At 47.5% G+C, this 16,723-nt stretch overlaps 1 protein-coding gene across 1 annotated transcript; it reads right to left on the bottom strand.

Annotated features, from left to right (window-relative positions):
* Positions 1-10,424: 10,424 nt before the first annotated feature.
* Positions 10,425-10,814, bottom strand: LOC138359398 (uncharacterized). Its single transcript, XM_069318526.1, has one exon. It carries the CDS (start codon positions 10,812-10,814, stop codon positions 10,425-10,427), a length of 390 nt encoding a protein of 129 aa, XP_069174627.1.
* Between the last annotated feature and the right edge of the window lie 5,909 nt (positions 10,815-16,723).

The raw sequence follows: 16,723 nt of genomic DNA, 5'->3' as shown, positions 1-16,723 counted from the left end.
AAAATACTACTGGTTAAGAACTGAAGCTTGATGCAGCTTAGGGGGAGTGAGACCACGTGGTACCCTAATACAACACAACACAGCACTACACTTAGGGTACCCAAAACACTGGCAAATACTACCCTCAGGTCTCACCAATCTTTCACTACCAGAGTAGGCACACTTACAAACACAGGGTATAACTTAACTTAAGGTAAGGGAAATAAATAAGAGGGAAGGTAGAAGGGGAGAGAGGGGCAGCCATAGAGTCCCAATGTTTACACCTCAAACGCCAACAGAGAAGAAGGCTTCCAGCGACCAGATCAGGGCTCCCGCATTGTGTGGTGCCGGGAGGAGCCTAATTGATCGTGCAGCTAAAGACATTAAAAATCTTCCCCTATGCCTCATATTGTTACTTTACTCGTTCTCAGGATAGTTAATCTTATAACAATGTTATACTTAATCCACAACAAGCTCAAGAGTCTGAATGCTTGTGAGCAACAAGATTCGTCCTACGTTTGGCAGGGAAGATACGAACAAAGACACGTCGACTTGCGTCTTGCTAATCTAACGTAGCTTATTTAGTTCAATTTGATCTCTGGTTTCCACTTGAGGAACCCAGGGTAGTAACAGTGGACCTCATTCAGACACCAGCTTTAGAGTCTTTGTCTTCTAACATATGTGTGGCACATTATTTGAACTGTATCCAGTTGGGATCATTTGCTCTGTGTACTGTTTGTAAAAATAGTGTTTGCTTTACATGCTTGGTTTCCATGCTTCACTTGTTGTGTGGATTTAGTTTCTGATTCGCTTCGTTCTACATATGTTTAGAGCAGCCATTCCATAGGTGCTCTTTAGTATTGCCCACTGCTCGGACAGTGACTTCTCTGGTGAGTTCAGGAGATGGCCTCTGAGAGGACATACTACTGTCTGGTAATATTCTCTGGGTAATTTTCCGGTCATCGACTCTTCTGCGAGGATCTGTGGTTGAGGGAATTCGTGGTTTATTGTTGTTGGCGTGCAGTGGGGTTAGTGTGTTTGAATATATATTACATCTCCGATGCCTTTCATAGCATCTGTGGGATGCGTCAGATCTTCTACAGAGCATTCCCGTTGCCTGCTTGGGCCTTACCTTCAAGCCCTGGCTACTGCCTCGGGTCTTTGGTGTGGCTCGTTAAGGTTTAATCCTCTGAGCAGGCACTTGGTCCTTGCGTGTTTGAGGGATGCCTGTTGTTAGCGCCAACACTCACTGGGTCTAGTCTAGTTACTGCCACAACCACACACAACCATCTACCAACACTGCTTCCAACAACAACCTTCTACCACCACTGCCACCAGCCACAACCATCTACCAGCACTGCCTCTAACCACAACCATCTACCAAAACAGCTAGCAACCACAACCATCTTCCGACACTGCCACCAGCCACACAACCAACTACCAACACTGCCACAATCTACAGCCATCTACTACCACAGAGGCAAGGTTTAAGGTGGCAAGTCCTGCCTCAGAGGGTTAATTGAATTCTATGACCAGGCAACAAAAATCAGACAAGAAAGAGAGGGATGGGCAAACTGCACATTTTTGGATTGCTAGAAGGCCTATGATACAGTACCACACAAAAGGCTAGTGAAAAAGCTGGAGATGCAGGCTGGAGTGAAAGGGAAGGTACTCCATTGGATAAGGGAGTACCTAAGCAACAAAAGACAACGAGTCACTGTGAGAGGTGAGGTCTCAAATTGGCGAGACGTAAGGAGTAGAGTCCAGCAGGGGTCAGTCCTTGGACCTATACTGTTTCTGATATATGTAAATGATCTCACGAAGGGTATAGACTCGTTTCTCACAATGTTTGCTGATAACGCAAAAATTATGAGGAGGATTGAAACAGAGGAGGATAGTAGGAGGCTACAAGATGACCTGGACAGATTGAATGAATGGTCCAACAAATGACTTTTCAAGTTCAACCCGAGTAAATGCAAAGTAATGAAACTAGGCGGCGGAAACAGAAGGCCAGACACAGGATACAGAATGGGACATGAAGCACTTCATGAAACGGCCAGAGAGAAATATCTAGGGGTTGATATCACACCAAACCTGTTTCCTGAAGCCCACATAAAAAGAATTACGTCTGCGGCATATGCGAGGCTGGCTAACATCAGAACAGCGTTCAGGAACCTGTGTAAGGAATCAGTCAGAATCTTGTATACCACATATGTAAGACCAATCCTGGAGTATGCTGCCCCAGCATGGAGCCCGTACCTTGTCAAGCACAAGACGAAGCTGGAAAAAGTTCAGAGGTTTGTCACTAGACTAGTCCTAGAGCTAAGAGGCATGAGTTACGAGGAAAGGCTGCGAGAGATGCACCTTACGACACTGAAAGACAGAAGAGTAAGGGGGAGACATGATCTCTACCAACAAAATTCTCAGGGGTATTGGCAGGGTAGACAAGGATAAACTATTCAACACTGGTGGTACACGAACAAGGGGACATAGGTGGAAACTGAGTACCCAAATGACCCACAGGGACGTTAGAAAAAACTTTTTTAGTGTCAGAGTAGTTAACAGGTGGAATACATTGGGTAGTGATGTGTTGGAGGCTATCTCCATACAGAGTTTTAAATGTAGATATGATATAGCCCAGTAAGCTCTGGGATTCTTCTTCTTGAGGTTATCTTGAGATGATTTCGGGGCTTTATAGTGTCCCCGCGGCCCAGTCCTCGACCAGGCCTTCACCCCCAGGAAGCAGCCCGTGACAGCTGGCTAACACCCAGGTACCTATTTTACTGCTAGGTAACAGGGGCATAGGGTGAAAGAAACTGTGCCCATTGTTTCTCGCCGGCGCCCGGGATCTAACCCGGGATCTAACCCGGGACCACAGGATCACAAGTCCAGTGTGCTGTCCGCTCGACCGACCGGCTCCCAGCTCAACAGTACTACTGCTATATAGTACACAAAACACACTCTCTCTCTCTCTCTCTCACCCTCACTCCCCTCGGTTTTGCGTTTTAATCCTGCTTTGCAAGTTAAATCTGACTGTGGACTCTCTAGCAGCCGACAGTATGGCGTTATGTCGATACGTTAGACGAACAGAGGCGGAGGAGAGCAGTTACTCCGCGTGGACGAACGATCATAACTACCCCGCCGAGATTACTCCTGCTCGTCATTGTCGTCATTCAACACGGCAAGCTGGAAAAACAGGAGGAGGAGCAGTAAGTGAGTAGGTAGTGGTATTTTTTTTGTTTTGGTAGGGACGCGAATCTTATTTTCCTCGGCGTCACCCATCTATACACCAGTTGATTGACGGTTGAGAGGCGGGATCAAAGATCCAAATCTCAACCCCAACAAGCACAATTAGATGAGTACAATTAGGTGAGTACAGTTACAACGATCTTCCAACACTGCCACCAGCCCCAGCCACAACCATTTACCAACCGCAGGCGATGAGTCACAATAACGTGGCTGAAGTATGTTGACCAAACCACACACTAGAGGTTGAAGGGACGACGATGTTTCGGTCCGTCCTGGACCATTCTCACAATCGACTTGAGAATGGTCCAGGACGGACCGAAACGTCGTCGTCCCTTCAACTTCTAGTGTGGGGTCTGGTCAACATTTACCAACCCTACAACCAGCCACAAAACCATCTACTAACACTGCCTCGAACCAAACCCATCTACTACCACAGTCACAACCCCAACCAAGACTGCAATCAGTCACAACCATTTACGAACACTGCCATCAGTCACAGAAACATGTCATCTACCAACATTGTCAACAACCATAGCTATCTACCTAACTGCCACAACCACATACAACCGTCTACCAGCACTGCCACCAATCACATCGTTCTACCAACACTGCCACCAACAACAAACATACATCAACACTGCCACTCACCACAGCCATCTACCAACACTGCCACCAACCACAATCATCTACCAACACTGCCACCAACCACAATCATCTACCAACACTGCCACCAGCCATAACCATTTACCCGCACAACCATCAGCCACACAACCATCAAACAGCACTTCCACCAACTACAGCCAATAAGGAGCCGGTCGGCCGAGCGGACAGCACGCTGGAATTGTGATCCTGTGGTCCTGGGCTCGATCCCAGGCGCCGGCGAGAAACAATGGGCAGAGTTTCTTTCACCCTATGCTCCTGTTACCTAGCAGTAAAATAGGTACCTGGGAGTTAGTCAGCTGTCACGGGCTGCTTCCTGGGGGTGGAGGCCTGGTCGAGGACCGGGCCGCGGGGACACTAAAGCCCCGAAATCATCTCAAGATAACCTCAAGATAGCCATCAACTACCACTGTCACAAGCACAACCATCTTCCAAGACTGCCACAGCTACAACCATTTACCAACACTACCATCAGTCAAAATAACAATCTTCTAACACTGTTATCAACCAAAGCTATCAACTACCACAGTCACAACCACAACAACATTCCAACACTGCCACCAACAACAACCATTTACCAACACAACCACCAGCCACAACCACCAACAAACTCTGCCACCAACCACAGCCATCTACTGCCACCGCCATAACCATAACCATATAACCACACTGCCACCAGGCTGTTACGAACCCGATTCCATCGTCGGAGCACGGAGCAACAACGTCAGTGCCATCTGTGAGTCCGCTCCCGAAACCCCCCACAACAACGGACGACGCCATCTAGGGGTGGCAGGAAGATGCCAGCAAGAGGCGCTAGATTCCTGTACTAGTCAGCTCGAGATGTCGCTGTTGCTGACCTCCAGTGAGGTGGCGCCTAGAAAATCAGAGCCATCTGTTGTAGGAGGAGTTGTATGTCTATGTCAGAGTCCGTAAGTGATGTTTCCTAGTGTCCCATGTACTGATCAGTGTACATGGGTTCAGTACACTGTGGATGCAGACGTGTCTGCATCCACAGAGCTCGACGTAGGACTGCTGTGGTACGAGGACAGTCAGTCTACCCAGAGTAGCCAATATCTCTCTATTCCATTCTGCTTTATGGAAGCAGTGAGCCACCGACGAAGAAGAAGAACTGTGTAGTGTTCTACTGTCTGCCTGTGAAGTTGCAGTGACGGAATTCGGCGTATCCCGGGACTGGCTAGCGGAAGAGAAGACTGACAGTAAGGTGCTACGGAGGAGTGTAACTAGCGAGTTGCAAGAAGCTCCTGCCAAGGGTTAGCTACCCTTGTATTTGCTCATAAAGAGGCCCAGCAGCGCGAGGCTGATGTTCTCTGCCAGCACCAGACTGGAGAGTGATTGTGGGCGTTCATAGGGAGCACCTAGTGAGACTGTGTATAGGCTGGCCCATGGCTAGGGTAGACTCATTGGTGTTTCCCAGTACTGGTTGAGGACGGTACTGTGCGTTGAGGAAACACGGAAGCTCACAAGACTGCATCGATTGACCATCGAGGAGCGCTTAGTGTCCTATGAGAGAGACACTTGTGTATATATTAAGTGTAGTAATACTTCCTTCAGGATTATATATAAGGTGATGGGAAAGTGATTCAATGTGAATATATTGATAATTGATGAAGTGTCGTATTCAATGCACCCCCCCCCCTTTGTGTTTTACTTGCATTACCGAACTCACTCCTTGAAAGCCACTACTAACTTGGGACCGGATACCAGAACTTTAGTTCCACCAGCAAAGAACCCGGTTGCGACCCATTGTGGCCGTAACACAGGCACAACTATCTACCAAGACTGCCACCTGCCACAACTATTTACCTCCACTACCATCAGCCACATAACCATCAAACAACACTGCCACCAACCGCAGCCATCAACTACCACTATCACAACTACATCCATCTACCAACATTGCCACCAACAACAACCATTTTGGGTTTCGGTATATTAGGGAGCCGGTCGGCTGAGCGGACAGCACACTGGACTTGTGATTTTGTGATCCAAGCGCTTGTTATCCAAGCGCCGGCGAGAAACAATGGGCAAAGTTTCTTACACCCTATGCCCCTGTTATCTAGCAGTAAAATAGGTACCTGGGGTTGTCAGCTGTCACGGGCTGCTTCCTGGGGGTGGAGGCCTGGTCGAGGACCAGGCCGCGGGGACACTAAAAGCCCCGAAATCATCTCAAGATAACCATCTACCAACACTACCACCAGCCACAACAATCTAATAACACTGCCACCAGTCACAACTATTTCCAACACTGCCACCAGCTACACAACCATCTACCAACACTGCCAACAAGGGCCGCTGGTTCCTCCTAGTTAAAAACGTTAAAACCAATAAAGGGTAACCGACTGGTTCTCACACTAAATTTAACTTTGATGTGTGGCGCTATGAATTGAGATTCGAATTTCCCAAGAACAGCCGTCATTAAAAAAGATCACATTTACAGATAATCGTATAAAGCAGAACTTGGGTGGAAAAGAATGGTTGAAGGTTTGACATCAATGACCGTTTTCTATAACAAAACAATTTATTAACAAGAGACTAAACTACAACAACATTGAGTTTACGTTACGTTAATGTCCATCAAGTGGCACTATAACAACAGCTACTAAATAACCATGAAATAGCAACGACTCCGGTCCATTGCTGTGCGGCTGCATACTGAACTAACCTGAACAAAGTTGTGCCCACTGACGACGCAATATTGCAAACAAATATTCACAAGACTAAGTTTACACAACAGTGAGTGATTCGTTACGTTACTCTCCATCCAGTGGCACTTGCAAGACAGCTATTCGCACTGCGGGCTGATTAAATAAACTAACTAAACAATGGTGCCCACTGATGATGCAAAGCTTGCAATCAATACTGTCACGGCTTCACGGTGACCAAATGCTATAATCACAATCTTACGGGTCCTCCAACCCTCCAGGCGAGACACCCTAGTAACTTGGCGGGTAGTCCAACACTGACTCCCCCTATCATAACCTAATGTGAACACTATTTGCAACTCCCTGCAAGAATTTGCAAATATAAACAAAGCTAGGTAAGGTGGGATTCTGAGACACTTCTCCAGTAATCCCCAAGTTACCTTACTCTCGTCTCCAGACGATAAATCAAAGAAATTGCCTTAATCAATTACGAAAATTAATTATGTGATTAATTACGTTAATTGACTGTCAACAGCAGTCAGCAACACAGTACTTCTACGTTAATCACCAACACTTGTTTCCTATAACAAGTCAACTTGTTAACAATAACTCAAAGTCTCTTAAATTACATCACACTTGACTACTTCAAGCATTCGAATAATTCCTAATTAATGTCAAACGGACTATTAGTTAAATCCCAATCGAGTTACGTTTGGGAAGATTACCGTGCGCGATGAGTAATGAAGATAACACGTCGATTAACGGGGGTGGAGGTGGCAGACATGCCACCTCCACCTGGGGATTAACTCTCCACAATATTGCTGCTCCTAGACTAATTTTTGGCGGGTAAGGGAAACTCAAAGATGCCTGTCTCCGCCCCTTGACTTGACCAATCAGAGCATAGCCGGCACAGCCTAAGGTGCCACTCCAAATCACAGCCTCTCGTGCACAAAACGTCACTCAAGGCTGAGGTGCCTCGACGAATCACAGACGAGATGCCTTAAGGCGTCCCATGACGTCACAAGGTGGCATAGGTGGGGGAGGCGACGTTCACCCCTCTGTCTCCCCACCCCTCATGAAACTGTTGGCTACGAGTTCAAGTACTGTGAAGGTAGTCGCGACGTGGTATGACAACGGGGTGATATAATACTATACGTAATAGCCCACCTTGAGCTGTAGTCCTTGGGGAAGGCAGGTGAAGCAAATCTAGGCTTCTCAGGAAGGATAGGGTAGAGGAAGACAAAGCCTCTTTAGTAATCATAGTATCACATACCCTAAGTGCAAGTGGTGTCTGGTGGGCTTCGTCCACGTTGTGTCACGTGCAGTTCATCTCTGGGCTCCCTCTCTCGACCTGCGCGGGAAGACTGCGCGGTCGCCGTCCACCAATCAGGGCACAGTCCTGCCTACACTATGAAATGTCTCCTTTGGCGGGCACTTTGCTTGTGGTTCCCTCCACACTCCTCCCGTCCTTATAGAACAATGGGTATACTAGAGGGAAAATGTTTCACTATCTATAACATATTTTATTGTGGAAAAAGTCTTCACCAGCTCCACACTAGAGGTTGTAGCTGCAAACAAGGCCACAAAAGAGAACATTTCTGGTCTTACCAATGGGTCCTATTCCAATTATTACCCGTATTAACTTTGTACACTGGTACACAAATTGTTTCAACCCCCATACACTACACCATATTTTTTGTTGTTGTTTTCTTTGCCCTTATGGCTCACACCGAGGACATGCATACTCTGGTTTAGACCGTACACTCGCCAGAGTCACTCCCACACAGACCCCATGGAACCACTCCGCGCACATATCACATTGTACCATTAATTTTCTATCGTGTGGTTGCCGACACACACACACAGTAAAGGTCCTTGTATGGCACTCCCACTGGGTCCTGAACCTGTGACATATGCCGTTTAAACGTCTCAATCCAGCTGGGCCAGGAACGGTCCTTGCACTTCTTCAGTCTATCGTGATTTGCTGTGATATTGTCATTCTGGAGCTTGACCCTGAATAAATAAGATGAGAACTTGTGGATGATGATGCCTGGGCCCTTCCACTGTGGTGAGAGCTTCCGGCACTGCTCCTTCACTTGTGCCATATCTAGCAGGTAAACCAGGTCACCTCTTTCATAGACCTGTAGCCGTTCCCGTAGATCATAATCTCTCTTCATTCGTTCCGGATTTGTAGATAGAGACTTCCATGCCAATCCATGCGCCTTCTCAATTTCCCTCTGCAAATTTTCTAAGTAAGGTACTGCATCTGATTGAAGTTGCACCTCCCGGGGATACATTAAATCTATGGACTGGTTGGTTTCCCGACTGAGCATTAACTTGTTGGGAGTGAAGCCGGTATGTCGGTTCACACACGACCTGCTATGTGTTGAATATAGGTGTCCCAGCTGTCATGTTGGGAACTGGCATAACACCAAAATGCATCCATGATGGTTCTGTTATACCTTTCCACCTGCCCATTCGCCGACGGTCGGTAGGCGGTAGTACGGGCCTTGTGGATGTGCATCAATTCACAGAGTTTAGTAAACAAGTCACTTTCAAAATTCCTGCCCTGGTCAGTGAAGATCTCGAACGGATACCCGAACCGGGTGAAGAACCCATCGAGTGCTGCTCTGGCAGTATCCTTTGCAGTCTAGGACGGTAATGGCACACACTCAATCCATTTAGTGAACTGATCTACCATCACCAGGAGATATTCGTTGCCTCTCTGAGTCTTAGGCAATGGTACCAAAATGTCCAAGTGTATCCTTTCCATTGGTGTACCTGCATGGTACTTAAGCAACTCGTGCCTGCTGGTCTTGGATGCTTTTTTGTTCACACTACAGTGGCAGCATGATGCCACATAGTTCACAACATCCGTTGATAGCCCATACCAAAAGTACCTTGATCTGACCCGCACCATTGTGCGATTTTTGCCCTGGTGGCCCATATCAGGTATATCGTGGCATAGATTCAATACCTTCTGCCTCAGGCTGGTGGGTATATACAAAAGTTTCTGGGCAGCTCCCCCCCCCCCGATCTACTTTGTGCCACCAACAGAGGCCATTTTTCATGAGAAAGGCCTCTTTGTTTAACCAGTAGTATTTTGTGGCGGGGCTGGTTCCAAACAGATCACCGTCTGCTGGCTGACTGCCTCCCACCCATTCTCTTACCATTCTCATGTGCGGATCTCTCTCTGTCTGTCCTATAACTTGAGTAAATGCAATCCTAATCTGTCCGCAGTTGTTCTGGTGATAATCTTAACACTCACTGCTTCCGGGACAATTGCATCCTCCTCCTTATCCAATGTCTCTGCTGGCTCCCTTCGGGCATCGTCACCAGGATCCCATGGGAAGACAGCCAAGTTGGAATCTTCCGACCACCAATCTTGAATAGGGGCCATAGCGCTCACCTGTCTAATCGTCCCCCGGATCTGAACATTACATGCACATCTGAACGACCCCGTAGCCAGTGGGACAACGTCATTTACCGTCTCCTGGAAGATCGCCCAGTTCTGATGTGCCCTGCGACAATATGGACATCCTCCACACAGCAGGTCCTGCACTGGAATGTCCTGGCGACAGTGGGCACATGCTTGTTGAGCGCCTCCCTCCCTGGATAAAGAGTCTGCATTGTTGTGTTTTTTCCTGCTCCGTGTTGGATTTTTAAATCAAATTAGTTCAGCTCCTCCAGCCAACGTGCTAATTGGCCCTGGAGGTTCTTAAACCTAATCAGCCAGAACAAACTGCCGTGGTCAGTGCCACGGCAGTTTATTCTTGGGGCGGTAAAAGGCCGCCCCAAGAGATAGTGCCGAAAAAGACTGGTAAACCTGACTACTGCCAATAACTTTTTCTTAGTGGTGCAATACCTTCTCTGTTATGGAGTCAATGCAAATCTGGCATAAGCAATTACCTTTTCTTGCTTTTCTTGAACCTGTAGCAGTTCCACTCCTATCGCCCAGTCGGAGGCATCGGTGTCCAGGACGAAGGGGTCATGTCCATTAGGTAATCCCAGGACCGGAGCTGTAGTTAAGGCCGTTTTGATAACTGTAAAGGCCTCCTGATGCTTGTCTCCCCATTCGAATCTGTTTCCGCCGGTCAGTGCATACAGGGGTGTGGCTAACTCTGCGAATCCCTTTATGAAGGCCCGGTGGTAGTTGGCCAGTCCCAAGAATCTTTCCACGTCCTTGAATGACCCAGGAGTCTGCCATTTCACCACTGTGTCTATCGCCTCTTTCCCCAGTTCTAGTCCCGCCCTACTAACCATCCTTCCCAGGAACTCAACCCGCTTCTTGAAGAGGGCACATTTTTGTGGTTTCAGGCGTAAACCATAGGTACTGAATCTCTCAAATACCTGTGCTAGGTTGGAGAGGTGACTCTGGAATGAATGGCCCAGCACTAGGATGTTCCAAGAAAGCTAGCACAATTTCCCAATTTAGCTCCCGTAATACCAAATTCATAACCCTAGCGTAGGTAACTGGAGCATTACAGAGACCAAAGGCTCCGAAGAAGATATTCAAACATAGCAAAAGAAGATCGAAAGAAGACGGCATTCATCACCTAGTACGGACTGTTCGAATTCAAGACAGCATTCATCACCAAGTACGGACTGTTCGAATTCAAGAAAATTCAAGGAGACCAAAGGCTCTGATTTTCTTGAATTCGAACAGTCCGTACTTGGTGATGAATGCCGTCTTGAATTCGAACAGTCCATACTTGGTGATGAATACCGTCTTCTTTCAATCTTCTTCTATGTTTCTTGAATTCGAACAGTCCGTACTTGGTGATGAATGCCGTTCTTGAATTCGAACAGTACGTACTTGGTGATGAATGCCGTCTTCTTTCAATCTTCTTCTGCTATGTTGATCTGATAGTAGGCCGAGTTGACATCTAGCTTGCTAAACCATTCATTTCCCGCCAATGTGTCTAGGCACTCATCGATTAGGGGGAGTGGGTACACGTCCTTAATGGTGCGAGAGTTCAGTTCCTGATAGTCTACACACCACTGATCTGACGCATCCCTCTTCCTTACCAGGACTGGTGCCGATGCCCACTCAGATACTGATGGTTGGATGATGCCCGCGTCGAGCATGCGCTGAAGGTGTCCTTTCTCCTCCTGTGCAAAGCATGCTTGTGTTCGTCGTATGTTTTGCTTCTTGGGTCTTGCATTACCCGTGTCGATGTGGTGAGATACCTCCTTGAACGATGCCCGGTCAAATTCACTAGCAGCAAAAATGTTCTGAAATTTCCACAACAGGTGGGTTAGTTGGCTCGCCTGTTCTGCTGTCAATGTTTCTTCGACGTCCTGTACCATGGTCATCATATAAGGAGGTAGTTTGAACTAGGTTTCGCTTGGTACCTTCCCCATTGCCCTTGCTGCCACCGCCGGGCACGGCCCCGGTAGAATTTCTCATACTGCCTCTGCATTGGCCACATGCATCTGCCTCTTTAATGTAATATTCTGCCCCATTACATTGAGTATACATACCTTCAGGGTTCCTCCCTTCTGATGGAGCGTGCGAACCACTGGCACCCGCCCAAAGTATGCCCCCTAACACTGGGGCATACTTTTGTACATTCACATTTGACCTTGGCCACTGAATGTGGTGGGATAACAGTGTATTGGGACACCGCTACTTTAGCGATGAACTGGTCTAGGTTAGGGTTAGGCTCTTCTTTCTTCTCCAACTGCATGGGGATCACCTGTCCATGTAATATCATCTGAGACTTATCCAGGACTATACTGACATCGTGTCTTTTCATGAAATCAAGCCCTAGCAACATGTTATCTGCAATGGGCACCACATACACTCCCACAGTGTATTCCCGTCCCACAACAAGTAAGGGGATGGGGCCCACCAGCGTTCCCGTAAGGTGCATACGTTTCCCCGCCGTGCTTAAGGTTATGTGTTGTATCACCTGAGGTGGTGGGTTCAGCTGTTGGTGGATCTCCTGGGAGATAATGGTGACCTCGGCCGCTGTATCCACTATCGCTTTGATCTTCAAATCCCCGATCTGGACTGGAATCCAAACATAGAGCCGGATCTGAGCTCTCTGATAGTTATTTGATCTCTTTCCCTGACCTGCCCTTCCGTGTCCGACGTCCCCTGGCTCGCCCCTATCTTGTTCTCCCCAGGGGAGACCTCGTCCGCTAGCCGAGTGAGCCTGGCCTCCTGGTCTAATTCGTTCTCGTCCGAGGCTGAGTTTGAGTCAGGGTCATCTCGGCCAACTCTACTGATAAAATCTTCCCTATCTCCAAATAGCTTGACCATCTTATGCATCATGCGATTGTAATCGATGGATGGCTCTCTATCCAGTAAGCGATTGTAAAAATCACTCACCTTACCCTTGAGGCATCACCTTAACTGAGTCAATGATGTAGGCCCACTCCAGTCCTTTTCCAAGGCATATGATGTGAAACGGCAGTAGAAGGTGGCCCAGTCTGACTTCCCGTCATAATCCAACACTCGAGGTGGTGTGTGGAAGGTCTCTCTCTGCTGGCGATAACCTGCTCGCATGCTGCGGGATAGGGAAGCATCCGAATCGGAAGTCCGGGAGCTGTTTGACGAGTGTCGAGCTGGCCGTCTCCTTAATCGAGCCGATCGATGGTGGGGAGCACTCCCCTGCCGAGCACCTTGCGGGCAGCCAGCCCTGGAGTAGGCCGGTGACTGCAGCCGGCGTCTGGGCCGTCTGCCACTGGCAGCACCCCCAGAAGGATTGCGGGCACTTGTTTCGCTGGACGAAGATGATGAACGGCTTCCCACCCGCGGACCTGAAGGCCTGGAGCCCTGTACGGACCCACCTCAAAAGATATAGCAGCCAACAAATCGGGTGTGGTCCGAAGTGGTTGATATCGTAAATGTTGTTCTCCGTAATCACTCGGGCACGCCGTAACTTGACAATTCGAGCGGCCATTGTGTCACCTACACCAGGTAGCAACATCAGGTCAGTAGCCGATGCAGAGTTTATCTTGATTAAAGCCATGATGCTGGTGTCGAAAACTAAAGCTTAAATATATCGTGCCAAATGTGTGCCCACAGGTAGGTTACAGCCCAGAGAAACCTGTACACTAAGTCAGATAACGGGGCAAGCCTGGTAATAAGCCTTAGATCTGGGGCCAGACACCTGACATATGTATTGTACCATACAAAAAAAAATAAACACCAATGGTCAAAATTAATGTCCAAAAATCCAATGTTCAAAAATAAGAATAAATGTTCCACAAAGAAAAATAAGCACTGCACAGTCAATAATGTAAATAATGGAAGCAGGTGGATCTTAAGCAAAATAAACACCGCACATTTAATTGGGACTTGAATCACTTGAGGCTTAGACACAAAAAATTGGGCACTTACTGTACTTGAAAAACTAGAAAATCTTAAGATATAGCAGTCACTCCGAGGAACTAAATTCAGATTATCAAGCTGGAAAAGCAATGTGCCTAATTTTCCTAAACACTGGGATAAGGGGTTTCAAAAACACTTCTTTCAGGTGAACGTAGGGGAACTTCTTGGTACAGTGCAGGGCGGATCACCGTCCACCTTAAATCTGGTAGGAAAACAAATTCACTGGCTTTCTTGACATATATGTCTCCCTGGACCCAAACATCTGAAGAAAGACTATAACAGGTACGTCTAGTTAACAGTAGAAACGATAAAGTAACAGACCTGTAGCAAGCACCCTGCAGAGCTGAAGCCAGCGTCGCTGTAGTAAACACACTGGAGACGGATGCGCTCAGGAACGATAGCCTTAAATCCTCCGCGAGCGGATACGTAAAGAATAACACAACAGAACACAACCCTCTACATCCACTGCTACCAGCCATAACCATCTACCAACGCAGCCAGTAACCACAACCATCTACTAACACTGCCACCAGAACATTCTAACAACACTGCCTCTACCTCAATCATATATCAACACTGCAACCAGCTATAACCATCTACAAACATTACCACCAACAACAGCTATCTACTACCACTGCCACAACAATAACCATTTACCAACACAGCCACCAGCAACTACCACATGGCCACCATTAACACAGCCATATCATCTACCAACACTGCCATCAGCCACAACCATCTACCAACACTGCCACTAACCATATCCATCTACCAACACTGCCACAAGACATGCAAATCTACCAACATTGCCACCAACCCAACAGAAATGTCATCTACCAACACTGTCACAAACAACAGCTATCTACCAACATTGTCACAACAACACACAATAATCTACCAACATTGCCACCAACAACAACCTACTTCCACTGCAACCAACCACAACCATCTACCAACACTGCCATCAACAACAATCTTCTACCAACCCCAACCATCTACCACCACTGCCACAACCACATACTAACACAGCTACCACAAAACTATTTACCAACACTGCTACCAGCCAAAAAGCCATGGCAGCTACCAATACTGTCACCAACGTCAGCTATCTACCAATACTGCAATCAAACACAACAATCAACAAACACTACCACCAACCACATTCGTCTATTACCACTGTCACAACAACAAACATTCTACCAACACTGCCATCACCCACAACTATCTACCAACATATCACCAGCCACAGCCATCTATTACCACTTTCACACTTCAACCATATACCAACACTGCTTCCAGCAACTCAACCATCTACAAACACTGCCCCTAACGACAGCCATCTACTACCACTACCACAACTAACAACCATATAACAACATTGCCACCAGCCATGGCATCTACCAACACTCTCATCAACCTCATCTATCTACCAAGACTGCCACTACCACACAATACCATCTACCAACACTGCAACTAACAACAACCTTCTACTGCTACTGCCACCAGCCACAACCATATTCCAACACTGTTACTAACCACAACCATATGCCAACACTGTTACTAACCACAACCATATGCCAACACTGTTACTAACCACAACCATATGCCAACACTGTTACTAACCACAACCATATGCCAACACTGTTACTAACCACAACCATCAACCAACACTTCTACTAATAACAACAATCTACCAACACTGCTACCAATACAACCATCGACAAACCTACTGCCACGAACCACAGTCATCTACTACCACAACCATATACCAACAATACCACCAGCAACAACCACCTACCATCACTGCCGGCACGAGACCACTGGAACATTATCTAACACAGTGCACAGTTACAAACCCATTAAGATTTCAACTTAGATTCAACAGAGCAGAAGTTGTTAAACACATATGGCAAAATCTTACTGAAGCGACCATATGAGTCATAAATACTCAAACTCCGCCCAAGAAAAACAGAAACAAGCAACACTTAGTGGGCCAGCCAGAGGCTTAGGGCCCGCCCAGTGGGCCAGCCAGAGGCTTAGGGCCCGCGCGGGAATATCCCTGCAAAAAAAAAAAAAAAAACTGCTAGCACCCAGACAGCCTTGGCATGTACCAACAATGTCACCAACCACAGCTCTCTACCAACACTTCCGCTAGCAACACAATCATCTGCCAACACTGCCACCAGATACAACCATCTGCCAACACTGCCACCAGCCACAACCATCTGCCAACACTGCCACCAGCCACAACCATCTGCCAACACTGCCACCAGCCACAACCATCGACCAACACTGCCACCAGCCACAACCATCTGCCACAAGCCACAACCTGGTTGATACCTGGTTGATACCTGGTTGATGGGGTTCTGGGAGTTCTTCTACTCCCCAAGCCCGGCCCGAGGCCAGGCTCGACTTGTGAGAGTTTGGTCCACCAGGCTGTTGCTTGGAGCGGCCCGCAGGCCCACATACCCACCACAGCCCGGTTGGTCCGGCACTCCTTGGAGGAATAAATCTAGTTTCCTCTTGAAAATGTCCACGGTTGTTCCGGCAATATTTCTTATGCTTGCTGGGAGGACGTTGAACAACCGCGGACCTCTGATGTTTATACAGTGTTCTCTGATTGTGCCTATGGCACCTCTGCTCTTCATTGGTTCTATTCTACATTTTCTTCCATGTCGTTCACTCCAGTACGTTGTTATTTTACTGTGTAGATTTGGTACTTGGCCCTCCAGTATCTTCCAGGTGTATATTATTTGATATCTCTCTCGTCTTCTTTCTAGTGAGTACATTTGGAGGGCTTTGAGACGATCCCAATAATTTAGGTGCTTTA

The sequence above is a fragment of the Procambarus clarkii genome, chromosome 90 (assembly GCF_040958095.1).
Source record: "Procambarus clarkii isolate CNS0578487 chromosome 90, FALCON_Pclarkii_2.0, whole genome shotgun sequence".
NCBI lineage: Eukaryota > Metazoa > Arthropoda > Malacostraca > Decapoda > Cambaridae > Procambarus > Procambarus clarkii.
Note: the sequence above shows the minus strand (reverse complement) of the source record. Positions and strands in the feature narration are given on the sequence as shown.

Excerpts from the sequence above, each read along its gene's own strand:
- LOC138359398 (XM_069318526.1), bottom strand. The coding sequence starts at position 10,814 with ATGGTTAGTAGGGCGGGACTAGAACTGGGGAAAGAGGCGATAGACACA.